This window comes from Filicampus tigris, chromosome 4 (assembly GCF_054856515.1).
Source record: "Filicampus tigris isolate MCC_2025a chromosome 4, RoL_Ftig_1.0, whole genome shotgun sequence".
Taxonomy (NCBI): domain Eukaryota; kingdom Metazoa; phylum Chordata; class Actinopteri; order Syngnathiformes; family Syngnathidae; genus Filicampus; species Filicampus tigris.
Window position 1 is genome coordinate 10,012,428 of NC_141220.1, and position 17,699 is coordinate 10,030,126.

A 17,699-nucleotide genomic window follows, 5' to 3' on the forward strand; every position below is an offset into this window, starting at 1 on the left:
ATGAAGAGATGTGTGTTTGGACTACCAATAAATGGCAAGCGCACATAGCCCCAAAGTGCTACAGAAAATGATAGTTCATGCTTTGCAGGGTGTGTTGGTATCATTGCCATCATGCTCTAATACAGACCGAGGCAAAGTATGTCCCGTGGTTCCAGCCCACTGACAGTCTCTGAAAGGCCCTCACAGTGACCATGAAGTCAAAGTAAAGTGCTTTGATTCGGAAAGTTATGCTTTTATTTTATGTGCACACATGTGGATGCTAGTACAAGCGAAGTAGCGTGCAAGAGCTACAACTTGTGTCTGCTGTGTTGCCAACATTTTCACTATATTTACTGACTTTTCTGACTCTAGCAACTATCTTTCCCAAAAAAGAGAATAGGAAGAATGAGAACAGTGGTACTAATGTCAGCAACATTCTTATTTCCTGCACATTGGAGGGAAGAGGTCCATGAAGATTTGGCCTGATAATAATGTACGCAAAAATACATTTTCATATACTGTATATATTTGCTGTATAATAAGTCATCACTATATCATTAGTCATCTCATCTCATGTCAATAATATTATACCCTCCCACTTATCTATATATTTGGACGTCCTGACTAGGAACAGGTGATATTAGTTGGTGTTTGGCCCACAAAATTAATGTTATAATTTTCTAAGTGTAAAGATGGATTTTAATGATGGATTATAATTTGGTTTGTGTCTAGTAATTATAACTACATACTATTATCGACACATGCTGATATTTGTTGAACAAAGACAAAGTGCTTTTTCCAAATACATTAAAAATAATGTAGACAAAGTTGAGGGTAGCACATTGGCCTGGCCCTCGGCAAGTGTTTCTGCCTGATTACAATCTTTGGTAACACATATAGATGTTGCATTTCCACTTTTAAAAAATTGTAAAGTGTACCAAAAAAAAAAAAAAAAAAAAAAAAAAGGACTGAGCTGAACATGCACCTTTTCTTAACTGTGTCATGTTCCCCCCCTTTGTTGAGCTCATTGAGTCATGGTGGTATAATCACTTTTTTTGTTTTACATCGCTGGATGTGTGAAGCTGAAGAGAAGATTCCCTTTTGATCAACATACTTCTCTAAGTAGATGGGGGACTCTCTGTAGAAGCACTTGTTCTCTCGTTCCATGTGTGTGAGGCGGGTGAAATCATTTGGGTAAACGAATGACAGATAAACCTGGAAAACAGTACATGTTATGGCAGAACATAATATAACCATTATGCTAATCAAATGAAATTGAACTTTTCTGTAATACTGATGTAGTAAGTTATATTTTATGACAGGGGGCAGCAGCGCTCCAGATTGGCTGCAACTTACTAAAGTTCGGCAATGAGAGAAGTAGGTGAATTCATGTTAACCTCTCTCCCAGTCTCTACTTTTTTCACAGGTTAAAAGTCATCAACATAAGCCTGCTAAAATTGGATGCACTACTGATGACCCACAGAGATGATTTTAGCAACCGTTCCATCCAATTAAAACAGCATTACACATGGTGAGTAACATCCATAGTGGTCCAGAGGGAAGATGATTGAGAGGGCACTTACAAACTGCAGGCCCTGGTATCTGGCAATGGGGAAATCTTTGACGACGTAGGTGGGAGAGTAAAGACAAGCAGGCAGAACATTTTCCAGACGCGAGGGGTCGATCATGGGAGCTGAAAGAGGAGAAAACAGATGACATTAGATGACATTATCTAGTCAGAAAGATATGTTTAAAAACAGAAAAAAAGGTAAATACTGTAACAATAAGAAATGCAGTGCTTTATAAATGTTAGACCACCACCTAATGTAAGGTTTATGTTATTTCATGTTTCTGTAATGATTAATATACTCAAGTATGTTGACGCTCCTTATTATCCTTGTTATCCATTAATTAAAAAAAAAAAAGTAATGGTTTGAAAAAAGCAACAAAATAATACAGCACTTTTATTAGTCCTTTCATACGATCTATAACTATAGTTATGGTTGAATGTCACGCTTGTTTTCTGAATTAAAATGCTGAAATATTGAGAGCTCACTAAAATTAAAAGAATCTGCATTAAAGCTCTCTATGGATGGTCTCTGAGACAATTAGTCTCAATGGTCTAAAAGCTCAGAAATTTGATTAGCAAAATACACAAATGAAACACAGATTAAACTATGAGACCTAATTGTGAATACAAAATATCCAGACAGTCTGAACTGATGGACAGATTTACTGCTATAGAAGGTGTCCCTCGGGTCTGGCTTCAGCATATCTGCTCCATGTTGCGGGGTGCCAACTTCTTGCACCTTTGGGAGGAGAGAGTCCTCTGGAAGGCGAACGTGACTGGCAAAGGTCTGAGGGATGTGGTCGACGCTGTTCATCTTGAGGCTGGACTCGTCTGAAAGATTCAGAGAGCAAAAACGTGGCTGAGAAGGGGTGGAGACACATTACGTAATTCACACATATTAGAAGGACAAACATATGCATTTTTTCATCCTGTGACCATCACTCGTGGGAAGCCTCAAAAATGTATCTGGAAGGAGTGAGAGACACAATCACTTCAAGACCCGCACAATCTAATGAGACAATAGTGGAAGCTGGATCAAAAATCTAGCGGTGCAGGACAATTAACTGCACAGGCAATGTTACTGTTTAAAGTAACATTTTACCATTCTAATAACTGCTGCTTAAGTGAAATTGGATCATTTCAACCCCTGATGATCTCTCATGGTACTGCTATAGAAGGTGTCCCTCGGGTGCCACTGGCACCCTAGTTGGGAATCACTGGTCAAGTGGACTCCACTACATGGCTTTGTATCAGCATTTCAGCAAAACAAGCAAGGATTCAAGATTCTCTATTCCTCAGTCAACTCCTGGCTCATCTCCAACTTGGAGATTACAATGTTAGAAATTAACCAATTAACTAGTGCCGTTTTAACTTTTCACTAATTTTGCAGGTGTGCACAAGGTTATGGATTGACTGTAGTGTAGAAGCTGTAACAGAGGTAAAAATTGAGAAACAAAATAGAGAAGAGAAAGTTGGAAGCAGGGCTGTTCGATTTTTCCTAATAGGAAAATCCTGATTATTTTCTCTCAAACCCGATTTTACGATTACAATTTCTTTGTAAAATAAACAATAATGAAAAATGAAGTATTTTGAAAGTCTTTTATTTAAACTTATTTTTTCTTTCTTTGAACTCAAAATGCCGACTCAACGTAATACACACAGAACAATCCATTGGGATTAACAGCATTTTACTTACACAATAGATTTAAGATCTGTTCTGAATTAAACCAATAATGAAAGAAGAAAGTGCATATGCCATCTGAAATGAAATCTTCAACATGTGAGAAGGTAGACAGTCAGGTCTGCAAACCAAACAGTCTGTCAGCAAGTCATTTTGCCAACGAGCTAGTGACTAGCCTTTCATCTTTCTCCCTGGTCTTACTTAAACATAAATCAGTGATTAGTGCAAAATTGTCACTCAATAACACAATGCACTGTCAAGTTTAAGTACGGATGCATAGTCCGGCTGGACCAGAGGTCCGTTGTAGAGGAGAAAAAAAAAGGGACGACTTTCAGACGTTGAGTTACGTGCTCACGGGTTGTATTGTATTGAGCAGCCCTAGTTGGAAGAAAAACAATATAGTGCAGAAGAGAATCATAATTACACCAATCAATAGGGTAGAGGGAGGAGGAGGCATGTGTGATTAATGGCATGTCAGGTGCAAGGCCTGAAGGGAGAAATGCCATGTAATTAACAGGGTGGTCAGCAACATTTTTATCCGTTAAGAATTAAGATTGGTGGTGCAAAGGCACAGTGTGCACACATATTAAACAAGGGGCAACACTTTTTATATTTATTTCCAGGGCCAAAAGACATACCTGCTTTCCATGAAGACAACACCTGGTCAAACCTATTTAAATCTGCTGTCTCCCATTGAGGAATATGTTCTATTTCTGTATAGTACAGGGTATGGTCTTGGTTTGCTATGTCCACATCTCTGGTGGGTCCATCTCATCAATATTTCACAGATCATTGACCCAAGGAGGTCAAGAACTACCGGTACATCTAACACAAGAAGTTAAAGGTCAAATCATAAGTAATTTATAGCTACACTGAAAATCAACTACCAAAGCGACGTCTCAGATTACGCCGCCAGTGTGCATGACCCCAATCTTCCCTATGAGGCCTTTTAGCATCCAGTCTGTCTGTCAATAACAGTTAGTCCTGATATAGGGGCTGCGTGTACTCACAAGTGTCATACTGCAGCCATGTGCGAGTACTTCCACCTCACAGAAAATCAATAAGCCAGTTCACAAGGACTTGCAGCTATTCCTGACATTTATAAAATTGACCATACCAATGGGGGACTCTCTGTAGAAATATGATATGTATGATATATACATATGATATATTATATACATATATATGATATGTGATATACATATATATATATATATATATACATACATATGATATACATATATATATACATTTAAATATATATATATATGATTATAGATAGATAGACAGATAGACAGATAGACAGATAGATAGATAGATAGATAGATAGATAGATAGAGCAAGAAAGCGAGCGAGAGAGCAAGAGAGGGATTGCGAGCTGGGCGCTCCGCCTATGTGATGGACCGGGGGGTGGTGCTCGTGAAAGTTTAGTCAGAATTGCAGATGGACGCCCATTTAAAGTTAGAGGCGGACCGGCCTGTAGTATATACTATTTATTTTGTCCGGTGGGACCAATATAGTAATCGCCTATAGCATGGGCGGGCAATTCCGGTCCTCGAGGATCCAGCTTCTGCAGACCTTGCTGATCATATGATCATTTGAAGCAGGTGTGTTGCAGCAGGGGGAGAACAGTCAGGACACCGGCCCTCAAGGACTGAAATTGCCCACCCCTGGCCTGTAGGCCGGTCCGCCTATCATTATAAACGGGCTTCCATTAGCGTTTCTGACTACAAACTTCGACAAACTAGCACTGTTGCCTCACACAAGACCAGTCTGGGTTCAAATTAGTATCATTTTTCATGTTCTGATACAAAGTCCCTGTGACCCACTCCTATTCTTAGTGCCCCAGGTTACTTCAACAACAAGAGCATCCAAGTTTGCCACAAAGTACCCCTTTAGCAAAGAAATCCAGTAGAGAAATCCTCTGTACTCTTTCTAACACACAATCTAACAAGTGGTATTTTCCCTCCAAAAAGGAACATTCTGTTTTAGCCAAATATATAGACGTTGTGAACGGGTTTAAAACCAATTAAGGGACAACAAAGAAGCGCACAAACGCTTGATTCTAATGGACAGCCTCGCAATTTAGCTTCCAGAGCTAAGCTAACATAAAATAAAATACTTATACAGTGCCCTGCGATTGGCTGGTGACCAATTCAAGGTGTACCCTGCCTCTCGCCCAGTCAGCTGGGATAGGCTCCAGGTCTCCGTGACCCTAGTAAGGACAAATGGTACAGAAATTGATGGATGGATAAGATAAAATTAAAGTCCTCTACCATTTCTTTTAATGTTTACATTTAAATGATTTTTGCTTCTTCATGTATGTATTTATGTACAATAAACTCGGGTTAATAACTATGCCACTCTCTGCTCCCTTAACTGCCCTGCAGGTATACAAGTTTTTGAATTTGAAAAAGTCCTACCTGAAAAGCTCACATTTGCAATTCAAAATCAAAAATCAAACTTTTACCTGCATACAATGAGATGAAGGCCGAGTCTATCACTTCGTATTTCAGGCCAGGGAGGAATGGACGCCACTGTGTGTGTGAAAAGAAGAGAGGACAATAATAAAGAATGGAGTGAGAAAAGCAAACGTGCAAGCAAATAGAGACACATGAATCTTATATCACAGTTTATACTCCACACTGACAGTCAGTGTTATTGATTTGAACAACTTCATAAGATCGATGAGCTTCTGGGGTTTTGTACCAACACATTAGGCCAAGTACGGAAGGAAAACAGAAACTCGTTCACTTAGGGCATTAGGAAAGTAAAAAATAGCATGAAATATATGAAATAGACATGAAAATAAGCAATAAACAGTGACAATCAGAGATTTAAATCAACACAATGATCTGACAACAGAGAGAAACGCAGAGAGGAGTGAAGCGCGCACAAGAGAGGGAACGACAGGCTACAATTCTTTTAAATAGATTTAACAATTAACAAGTCACTTTGTGTTATCTTGGCTGTAATTACAGGAGACAGGCCAATTTTTGCTGTGCCTTCTTGAGGACACAAATAGAAGCACCCTCCTCCAAATCATGCAAATGGCTACGCGCGCACATCTGCACACACACATTCAAATAAATAAAACAGACGCTGTTATGTGATTGTGTTTTTTTTTCCCGCTTCCAGTTCAAATGCATGCTAACCATAACGAAGCAAAAAGCACACGTACTGTATTTGACTGACAAAAGAGGTTAGTGCAACCTCATGCTGTGTTGCAGCAGGAGGTGATTGACAGGCCCCGCAAGGTTTTAGTATAATGCCATTGGTTTGCTCGACTGCCCGCAAGGTCAGCTAGGGCGGGTGGCACATGTGTTATGCAGAATGAAAAAACATTAGAAGAATGTTACCGGTAGAAGTACAAGAGTGTACTAGAAGTACAAGAGTGTAATTACGGAGAAATGAGCCGGATCCAAATTACACATTGCGAAATGTCAGCAAGCATGGGCTAGGAAAAGGTCATGATGGCACACGTGCTGTATGTATGCTTTTCCTGAGTTAGCAATCTTTTTGTAATTACAGTGTGTGTGTGCGTGAAGTCGTAAGAGTTTCACTTCACTGCTTCCGGTGTGATTACACTTATTTCGGTTAGGAATTAAACATTTACAGAAAAAATACTGCAAGTTATGAAAATACAGTCACATGACATTTTGCTAGCAGATAATAGAACACTATGAAGAGCGACAAAGGAGGTGGATATGATTTTGAATATGACCTAATTGAATATATTATGTCTTTTAGACATTTTGGGGGACTTGAGATGAGTATCCAGTACAACTAATGTATATCATGATGACATCAACATTTGAAGACATAACAGTTCCAATGCACAAAAAAAGTCTGTTGGATTTACAAAAAAAACAAAAAACGTATGTGATTGTATTTTGTGCATTTTGTCTCTTCAGTTTTGTGTTCATTTGAAATGCCTTGTACAACTAAAGGTACCAGTACAATTGTTTTGACCAAGATATGAACTCAATCACTGCCATGGGATTATAAATGTATAATATTAAATGCAATTATAGAGATATATACCTCACAGAAATGACTGTGAAACGGTATACCTCTGGAATCTACTGAGCAGAGTTTCTTTGAAACCATTAGAAACTATCCAAACAAAAAGAGAAACGAATGCCTTTTAATATTTATTTGTGTAGGTTTTATTTTTTAGTCAGTGCAACTTTTTTTATAATCAAGCTTGATCAGCTGTTTAAATGTGTTGTAACAATAAACTTTACTTGTGTGGCAGGCATTTGAATGGTTGTTTGTGGTGGTCCATGGCCTATTGTAAAGTTTTTTTGGGGGGGACCACATCTGGCCTTGCGGATGGGTTAAAAAGGCGCATTTGTTCTTATCATTTCCCTTTCGTTTTTTTTTTTTTATTCCCCATTTATTTTCACTTTATTTATTGTAGACATTTAAATATTCTGTGCATTTTATTTTTAATCAACTGATTGCAACGTTTTGCTTGTCAGTTTTCGTGCTCCCCTTTAATCGTTGAGCGTGATGCAAATTCATCTTGAAACCGGGGAAAAGTAAGAATGACAAATGCATGTGTTTGACAGCTGCCGAACTTGAGTTGACTCTTAACAGAGTTATACCGATTAAAAAGCAAGTAGTATCAATTTTACTTTTACAATGAAAGGAGACACACTTTATACTTTATTGACTACCTCCAGGTGGTACAGACCACTTACTGATTTATGGTGAGGTGGGAAATGCGAGGCAGATGTTGAGCGGAGATGTTTGTGCGTGTACGTGTGAGAGACTGTCTTTCCTTGCGTGTGAGTTTCCAAGGAGTAGGTGAGTGTGCGCACAGAATGTCGTGTGTATTAATTGGTAGACGGTCAGAGACTTGTCCTGGCAGGAGCGATAAAAGAGGAACATTACAGGCCTGAATTTAAATCCTGCACCTTTGCTGCCACCACTAATTAAGTCACGACTTTCTTCTTTTCCTTGTCTTTCCTCTCAGCGGAACCATTTAATGACCATTGCTTTGCTTTATGCGGATAACAACTGACACTTTCTAATAGGTCAGCGTGTTTCTCAGACAACAAGAAAGCAATTCAACAAATTCAAGACCCATGATGCCTAACATCCGACTAGGTAACACCTAGCCTTTCATGCAGATGCCCTTCCACCTCAGCTATTATCCTTCTATGAAAGGGGTGGGCAATTAATTTTCCAAAGGGGCCATGCGAGAAACTGGAACGAGGGCCACGCCTACCCGCTAACCTCAATTATGTTCCACATTAGTTCAATGTATTTATAAAAAGCATTCAGTTGTATTTTTTTCAATGAACTGTTTCTTGGTGAACGGTGTTATAATTAGCAAATAAAAACATGAAATTAAATTCTAAGCAGCCAGTAAAGGGCTACAAGAAGAAATGTTTTTGGCATGCATGTTAAAACAGTGTGCCGTAGATGACCTGAATTCCTCTTGTACTTCTCATTTCATTTAAAATACTTATTTTAAAACTTGTCACGCTGTGACAAGAACAAATTATCAGAGACGGTAGAGACAGGAGGCGTGACCGTGGGGTGTGTCCATACACACTCGGGCGCGCAGCCTCTCTGTGTCGACTCATCAGGAATAACCAGCAGCTTCAGTTTCCTTTAACTCGCGTTAGCAACAAAATTTAAGAAGAAGGAATTAATTGGACATCTCTCAAGACAATACAAGGGTATCAAGTAGGTGTGTGTATCCCACCAATAAAAGATGAGTTGATACACATATCGATACAATGTACGCACGGTTGCATGCGGGAGACGAGAGTGGCGGCACAAAAGAGAGAGCCAGAAAAGAGACAGAGCCCGAGGTTCCCCGCGTACACTGCAGTCTCCTGTTTGGAAACATTCTGGCTTTCCTGTTCCCCATCGCCGATGGGGAAAGGTGCGTGGATAAGTCCGAAGGTTGTGTGCCGACATTGCTACATGAAATCGGCGGCTATGTTGCGGCTGGCAGGTCTAACATGCACGGCATCATCCGACTGTGAATGTTTCTTAGATGAGGAAGCTATTTGTGTATGAAGAGACAGACAGCAGTGTGCGTTCAAGCGTGTCTGTATTTTCTTGTGTTCACATCACGTAACCCGCGCCTCCCACCTGCTACTGGAGCATACCATTACAAGAGGGGGGGCAATACCATAAGATAAGATAAGATCATTTAAGATAAGATAAGATAAGATAAGAAGGTCTTTATTGATTCCACAGTTGGGAAATTTTCAGTGTCACAGCAGCAAAGATATAGGTCACACAGAGACGGCGGCATAATGTAGCCATTAATGTATAACATTAACGGCAAACATTCAGAATCAAACCTATGTAAATATACGCAGTAACAATGTGTATATACACATGTATATACACACCAACATACATCTATATAGACGACAGAAGCAAGCAGTCTTTTTAGCCCAAAACAAACTTACATTTATCATATTATATTTAGATTTATCATATTGTAGCGTCTTCCAGGAACACGCCATCAGACGTAGTTTAATTATCATGTTTTTATTAATCCAAGTACAACTGCTCGCGCTCTTCTTTCTCCACTGCTCCAGTCCACTCGCTTGCCGTACGATGCATTCATGAACCTCGGAAACATCATAACTCAGCAACACACAAATCCGACCACAACACAGATAACCCATTTCGTTACAATATGCTGTTGAACATCCAATGATTTCAATGCCTAAAAAGTGTATACAATTTCATAAAGACTTTTTAAAGTTACTGTATTTTTATTCATTATAAAAAGAGTTTTAATATAGTTAACAATAATTGTAACTGTTATTGTGTGTATTTTTTTCATGTACTGTAATGACAACTTGTCATTGAATACTTGTCATTGAATACTTGAATACTTAGATGTGTCATAGGCTGTTGCTGCTGGGTGTTTAAAGATTTCAGTGCCTTAATAACTTACAAAATTAAGAGATCTTTATTGTTAGTGTATTTTTTATTCTGTTGTAATTTCTTAGAATATCACCCGAATGGTTCGCTTTTATGTATTTTTTCTAAAAAAAAAATGTACCATTTCATCTTGTCATCTTTTCAAAATAAACATATTTTAAAAAAAAAAAGAATGTTTTTTTGTACCGAAAATATACCGAACTGAAGTTTCCAAAAATCCGAACCGAACAGACAGACAGACAGAAATAAAGAAATGTATACTAAACTGGACATGGTGGTGGCGTTTTTCGCAGCAAAGTGACAATATACACATATATATAATTACTCGAATCATTAATTATTACTCTGTATTAAATATAATATATGTATATAGTAAGAAAGTAAAACAGCCAAATTTGATGAAGTTTGCCCCCCTGCCCTTCTCTAATGCAGAGTGGCCACTGCTTCATTGCACTTAATAAAAGATGGAAAGAGAACTGTTTCATTCCCGCACAAGTGCTGCTCTGGGATATGACGTGACATTTCCAGTCCAGGCTCAGCATAATAGAGAGGTTGTGTCACTGCATAACTGCTAACTTGCTTACTCAAGCTAAAAAACAACAAGCTACTCATTCATGGGTCTGGTGCTCTCTACAACAAATAGTTTCCATTCCTTTTGGGATGCAGAGTATTCAGAACCTGCTTCCTCCTGTGCCTTCCTTCACACAATAGAAAAGAAATGAGGCAGTCATAAAAGAGCAAGATTTCATTTCTTTCTCAAAGATAAGAATGCACCTTTGTATTCTTTATAACAAGTGTTGCAAAACAAATACATTCCCACAGGAACAGCTCACCTTTGACCACACAATCACAGCCTGGCATACAGCACAGGAAAAAAGCTGTGAATCCAGGCTATGCTCCACAACAAATGAGTGTCTTCTTTTATGTGGATTTATGTGAGCTCTGTGCTTATGCTGTTGTGGGACACTTGCAATAAATCTGCTATTTTTGTAGCGGTGTGAAATGTATTTCCTGTTAAATCTCAAAAGGGGCACATAATAACAGAGTGTAATGTACATCGCACATTACACGCACACCCACACGCACGCGCACACGCAATTGTAATTTGCTACACGCCCTTCATAACTTTCATTAAATTGTTTCTACGAGTATAAACCTCTCTGATGGCCTCAGAGATGGATGGGAGGGACTCATATTACTTTATACGTTGTATTAGGCTAATTTACAACAATAAATAAATTATGTGGATGAGAAAAAACTGGGGAACTTGAAAAGAGGTAGTCGTAAAATAGCAAAATACATTTTATAATAAGGTATTTGTTTTAGCTGCATGCACACATGAATATACTCCAAAGAGAGTGGAATGTCAACGTTTTTTGGAGGTCAAGTTCCACTTTTGGCCAAAAGATTGAAGGACTGCCAAGATCCATTTTTAAGCAATAAACAGTTGTTATGTATGAAATGATTTTTATGTATCATACATTACTCATTACCAGTGGGAATGACATTGCATGTAATTTAAATCATGTTTAAGTTAAAATTAATCAGTTTTGTTTCTATGAAAGGAGTTCTTTTTTCAAACTTTGCTCAATACAAACAAAGCTGAACATAAGATTGACCCACATTTTTTCCCTCAAGTCTCTCTATTGACAGCATATGACGGCACACCTGGCCTGACACAGCTCTACTCACCGCAAACATTTTTTTCTCTGGCAACCAGGTAACCCAATAGGTAAATACACCACTGCTGGTTGCTCCTTGGTCAAGCAGCATTGCCATTGCATAATGCTTCACAGTGTCAACAGTGCTGCAGTTTCCTTGCTGTTTTTCTTGTAGTCACAAGCTGACAAGCAAAGTCAGAAATTCAGTGGAAAACAGGCTGCTCAAAACTGAGGCCAGTAGAGTTCATCCAACCTGGTACCATTCAGAGGAAAAAGGGGATAAGGTACCTGTAACAAGAAGGGCACAATAGAAATGTAGCCACCTGACATTTTTGCTCTTCTTTTATGCTATACTGCTGTTATATTAATAGTAATACACCCACCACCATTGAACCACAACAACAGTCCTTGCCTGAGTATTTAACAAACAGACCATAAGTCTATGTTCACAATGCAGGTCAGTTCATTTTTTATTTTTTTTCTGTTTTTGCATTTATACAGGATGACCTAGTGTTGCACGGGATACCATGATTTGTCGGCATCAAAAACGGCTCGATACAATTTGATTTTATTTATTCTTATTTTATTTATTTAAAAAAAAAGCACACGTAGCTCACCAACTCTGTCTTAAAGGCAAGTATACATACGCTAAAGGCACCTGTCTACCATCATGTGTGAAACGCTGGCATGTCTCCACTGCATGTGAGGAAAATGGCCTCAAGCATTGAAGCGCTGGCTGCCCCTCCGCTCCTCATTGAAAAGCATGACGCGCTTAATGTCTTATATGGAACTTGTTTGCTTCGATGGCCGTCAGCCATGGCAAGCCGACCAACGAGACAAAGCCCGTCTGTAAGGCTTGTTTTAAAACTACCGTGGCTCGAGGTGGGACCACGTCCAATCTGGCCTAGCACGTGTGTTCTAATTAGAAGTCACATTAGTTTTTGTAATGCGAATGACTTATTAATTAAAAAACAAAATTGGGCATCAGACCCTGCAGTGTGAATGTAACCTAAAACTACATGGCGAGAAAGTGTGAAGATACACGCCTAGTCCTCCTAGCCCACACACAGTCATCTTCTTGCAAACAGTCTCTGACTATGTGTTTATACGGCATCCTCCAGGCAGCCCACAGCATCTGGTCAACACCTCGCAAAAAACATGGCATACACAAGCATACTGCCATGATGTCTTAAAATTGATCAATAAATTGAAACGACAGAATATACAGACAGGAAAGGTAAAGTTGGAGGGGGCAGGGTTTGAATTACTGGTGGTACAAAAAAATACGACAAGACAGTTAAGAACATTAAGACGCAGGGAAATCTACGAAGGTGTAATGGAAGGATCAAAATATAGAAAGACATAACCAGTCAGAGAGAGGGAGCTGGTGGGGATTGGCAACACAGTGACAAAGAAAGGCACTGTGAAAGAAAGAAGCAGATCCAGTAATATCGGTCACCATGACGATGATAACCTGAGGCTTGTATTAAATAAATAAATAAATAAATAAATTAAAAAAAATCCGTATACACACAGAGATGATCTCTTTTCATCATCATCATGTGCCCTCCCACTCCAAGTCGGAGCACACAGGAGGTATTTGAAAATTCAGCTTGAAATAAAGTGCCACTCATGTCTAAGCTTTGCCTGAGGTGCTGAACACCACTACGGCGAGAGAAATGATGCAGGGAAAAGTCAGGGAAAATAGAAAATAGGACATTATAGCTGGACAAGGAGACCCCCCTCCTACCCATACGCACAAAAAAATAGCTTAAACAATTCAACTAGGCTTTATACAATCAGTGTTTTTAGGGTCATTCAGCAATCAGAGAGTTTGAAAAAAAACGATACTCGATCACAGTTACGATCAGAAGATAGAGCATTACTATATATCTATTTAAACAACTTAACTTATTCAACTATATTTACTCTACAGTCGATCCCCACCATAGCAAAATTGCATTGACAAAAAAAAAAAAAATTAAACCCACACACATTAAGTTTAACATGTAATGTTTCCATGTTTACAACATCTTCTCTGACACTAATGAAAAAAAATGCATTAGCATCGCCAGTCATTCAGGTGGCTGGGACTTTTGCTAAAATGATTATTATCTTGGTTCAACAGTTGTAAACAAGTCCATACACTTACTTACCAGCTACGCCAAGTAGCCTACGCCTGCTCCATTTTGGCTCATCTTGGAAGCTGGCTGTGTTGTACAAGTCCCGGTGCCCACAGACCCAAATGATTATTTTATCCGACATCGTTTGTCCACTTTTTGCCTGGCGTGTATGTGACGTGGTAAGCATATTCTTGAAGCCAATTGGCTCTGGTGTAGCTGTAGAGATACGTCCCTATCTACATAAACGGTATTGACCTTATATGTAATCGCGTCACGAGAATAGCTCAACTCGGGTTTGGTACGACCGCAGTATAGCTCGTATTCTGGTTTAGCAAAAGTTTAGTGTATCTTGTTAACGGCGGACCTATTTTCATGTTTGTTGAAACAGCACGCCTGCCTGCTTGTTGCATTTGTGATTGGCTGAATGTGCGTGGCCGGATGTTCATCTAACTTATGCATATACTTATGCTGAGTGATGGAAAAACATTTTTAATTAGAGATGTTGAAATTGAATTAATTGTTTTTATGTAAATCAAATGGTTTTCTGACTTTTTACCAGTCAAAAAACAAACAAAAAAAAACTATACGAACGCTATTACTTTCTGATTGGATGGTCGGGGCATGGAGATGTAATTTTCGCCTCCCAGGACAAAAGGCTTTCCGCTCACAAGACAAGTGACAGGGCTAAAAATAGATTAGCTTCCGGACTCACATATAGACAATGGTAGAACAGAACGACCGAATGAGGTTGTGTTTGCTGTAATGTCTTATTTCGCAGATCCGATCAATGACATTATTGATAGATGGCGCAAATTATGACATTACAGTCAATCAGCAGTTTTGCATTAAATGCAAAATGTCATCCGATTTCAATCCACTCGATCAGATCAAGGTAAACACTAATTTCACTAATTTAAGTCTAAGTTCATGCTTATCACAGTCTGGAAAAACAGACATTCCTTCCAAAAGTATTGAAAAATGGAGGAATGAGGATTGAGGGATCAATGGGGATGAATTTGTTGTATGCCAAGCACGTCATTCCACACGCTTATCACTGCAAAGTGTCACTGAGAGCAAAATGCACATTTTCAAAGCAAATGCAAAACAATGCAGCTGCAAGTCATCCCATATGCAGAGGTGAAGAAAAGACGTCCGATGCCAAGAAGAGATGAATGAATGTGTCTTCTCATTTTCACTCACCCCAACCTCCACGTGATCCGAGCCCTTGTCATCCTGCTTGTGCAGAATCTCAAAGTAGTAGCGTCTAGATGACATCAGGCTGAGGGGAGAGAGACAGTGTTTCTTACTTACTCGACACAGAAAATGAAATGTCACATGTGAAAATATCAACTTAGAATACAACTAAAGGCACAGCAGGGACGCAGTGGAATGTGTGTATGTATGTATTTATGTGTGTATTTTGAAAAATGAGAGGTACATGCGCGCGCACTCACAAGCGCACAAAGGCGCGCATACACACCCACACACACGTTGAAGATCAAAGTAAATCCCAAATCAATAAAATTTCAATAAAACAATAAAAATGAAAAGAAAAGTGTTTGAAAGAATAAACGCTTCTTGTTCCCTCTTAATGTTCCCTACATTATGGTGATTCCGTTTTTTAAAAATACAAAATTTTGTCAGAGGATCTTAGTTACAGTGTTTTCTTTTAATCGATGCTCTTTTGGGCAAAGATAACAATTATGTATCTGTAAACAATCCGGTACGTAAAGATGATCCTTTCACATCATCTATTGGTATCAAGTCTTACAATCTTCGGAGCAGCTAGCAGTGTCACATTTCTAAAGGCTAGTTTATTAGCATGTGGTCATCAACTGGTGTTTTGGACAAGTCATTTTATGTCAAGGATACTCCAATTATTATATCATAAATCAATAATCTGTGTCTTGAAGCAATAGAAAGCACAAGGGATTTCAAAATGTACCAGGAGTTTCTTGTCTACACTCAAAAGAGGAACTAAGATGGAAAAAAAAAAAGAAAAACTGTTCAGTGGGGGACCATTTTTAAGGAATTTTGAGAAAACCATTTTGAAAACAAACTGCAGCTATTCCAAGGCCAAAGCGATATTGCAGGTGAAAAACAAACTTGAAGCTTCTAAGATATTTTGTCCATAGGTTTCTAAATTATCAGTCTAACTCATGGCTCAAGGAGGATTACACTGAATATTACAAATACACAGAGATGTGTTGTCAACATTGTTAATTGCAATGAGGTAATCATTTGCGACCTTAACTGTAGTCAGATTACTTCACTGAGAAAAGTAAAACTAGTCATTACTGGGAAAAAAAATGACAAATTAGAGTAATGCACTACTGGCGTCACTGGTCACAATTTTAAATATTTCCCCCACATTTCAAGGAATATAGTTGATACTTCACTGTTGTTTGCTTCTCCATTTCTATGTGATTCCTCATCTGTCTCCTATCTGAAACTAATAACCAGCTCATCTTTGATGAACTGTGTTTTGGATTTGGAGGCAGTACCAGAAAATGCTTGAGAAAAAAAAAAAGAATAATAATATACTCCACAAAAAAACAAAGCTTTTAAAAAACAATTATTTTGTTCGAGCTTGACTAATGCATTGTTTTAGATGCATTCACTGTATTTTTTTTTTTTTTTTTTTTTTACGAGACCAAAGACAAATGCCCTTGGGTAAGGCAGACACTAATCTGCAAGAGACTAGGAAACTCCCAAACAAAATCAAATCTGCATGATAACCAATGCCACGTTATGAGGCCAGTAAGGAGAAAAACAACATATCCTTTTCATCAAGGAAATCAAGTGTTACTGATTGTTACAAGATTGCAATGTCTTCTCACTCCCATTACTTCTAATTTGGTATGCATGTAGGTGTCCCTTGAATGTTTTCAATGGATTGGTAACATTGATTTGGGATATTACACACACAGACTAAACTGTTGGTGCCCTTATGTTAAAGGAAGAAAAATCCATATAGAGCCCTTTCCGTCCTACTTCATCAAAAGCTGCATGCGCGTTTTGGGTGCAAAAGAATGGAAGACGTGTGGCTGGGAAGATTCGGTTTTTTTAGTGTGACGTTACAGTCTTTGAAAATAACATGTCTTGCTGTCTTGCTGTTGTGTGTACACATGTATGAATTAACTCCTTCCTGTTGACAATGACCCAAGCTGGGTTGCAGTTTCTCTCCACATTAAAAGTAGGTTTCTCCACTAAATAAAGATGAGTATTGGCTCACTTTGTAACATCTTTCTCCCACTCCCACTGTAATTCCATTAGGATTGGAAAATTGCTTTTCATCTGGCAATGTTAGTTTTTTAAAGTAGTTTTCAAGATCCTTTAGAGTAAGTCGGTTTGTGTACATATTAACGTACCCCGCCGTCCTTTCTGCACCAGCAGTACATGCGCGTCCTGATTACGTCATCATTGTTTACAAACTTGGAAATGGGTCTACTGGTCACTGAAATAACTTCAAATAGGCAAAAAAAAAAAGGCCTTTTAAAAAGAACTTAAGATTGAACAAAATTGGGCATTGCTTTAGAATCATGGCACAACAACATAATACAAATAATATGATGACAACTACTACTACAACTAATTATTATTATTATTAGTATTATTATAACTATCATCATTAATGTTATTATTGTTGCTACAACAAGAAGAAGAAGAACAACAACAACAACCATACCTGTCAAGTTGTACACTTTCGGCGTAATTTGTACAGGTAGAAACACACTTTCAAACATGTGCGCCGTACATGT

General features: G+C 38.5%; 1 protein-coding gene across 1 annotated transcript in view; it reads right to left on the reverse strand.

The window, feature by feature from the left end:
* b4galnt4a (beta-1,4-N-acetyl-galactosaminyl transferase 4a) overlaps window positions 1-17,699 on the reverse strand; it is a 173,117-nt gene that overhangs the window by 8,526 nt on the left and 146,892 nt on the right. The window contains exons 8-12 of the mRNA XM_086028668.1: window positions 15,139-15,217; window positions 5,701-5,767; window positions 2,216-2,380; window positions 1,563-1,672; window positions 1,094-1,194 (exon numbers count right to left, since the gene is read on the reverse strand). Coding sequence (XP_085884794.1) covers window positions 1,094-1,194; window positions 1,563-1,672; window positions 2,216-2,380; window positions 5,701-5,767; window positions 15,139-15,217 — 522 coding nt within the window. The remainder of the gene's footprint in view (window positions 1-1,093; window positions 1,195-1,562; window positions 1,673-2,215; window positions 2,381-5,700; window positions 5,768-15,138; window positions 15,218-17,699) is intronic.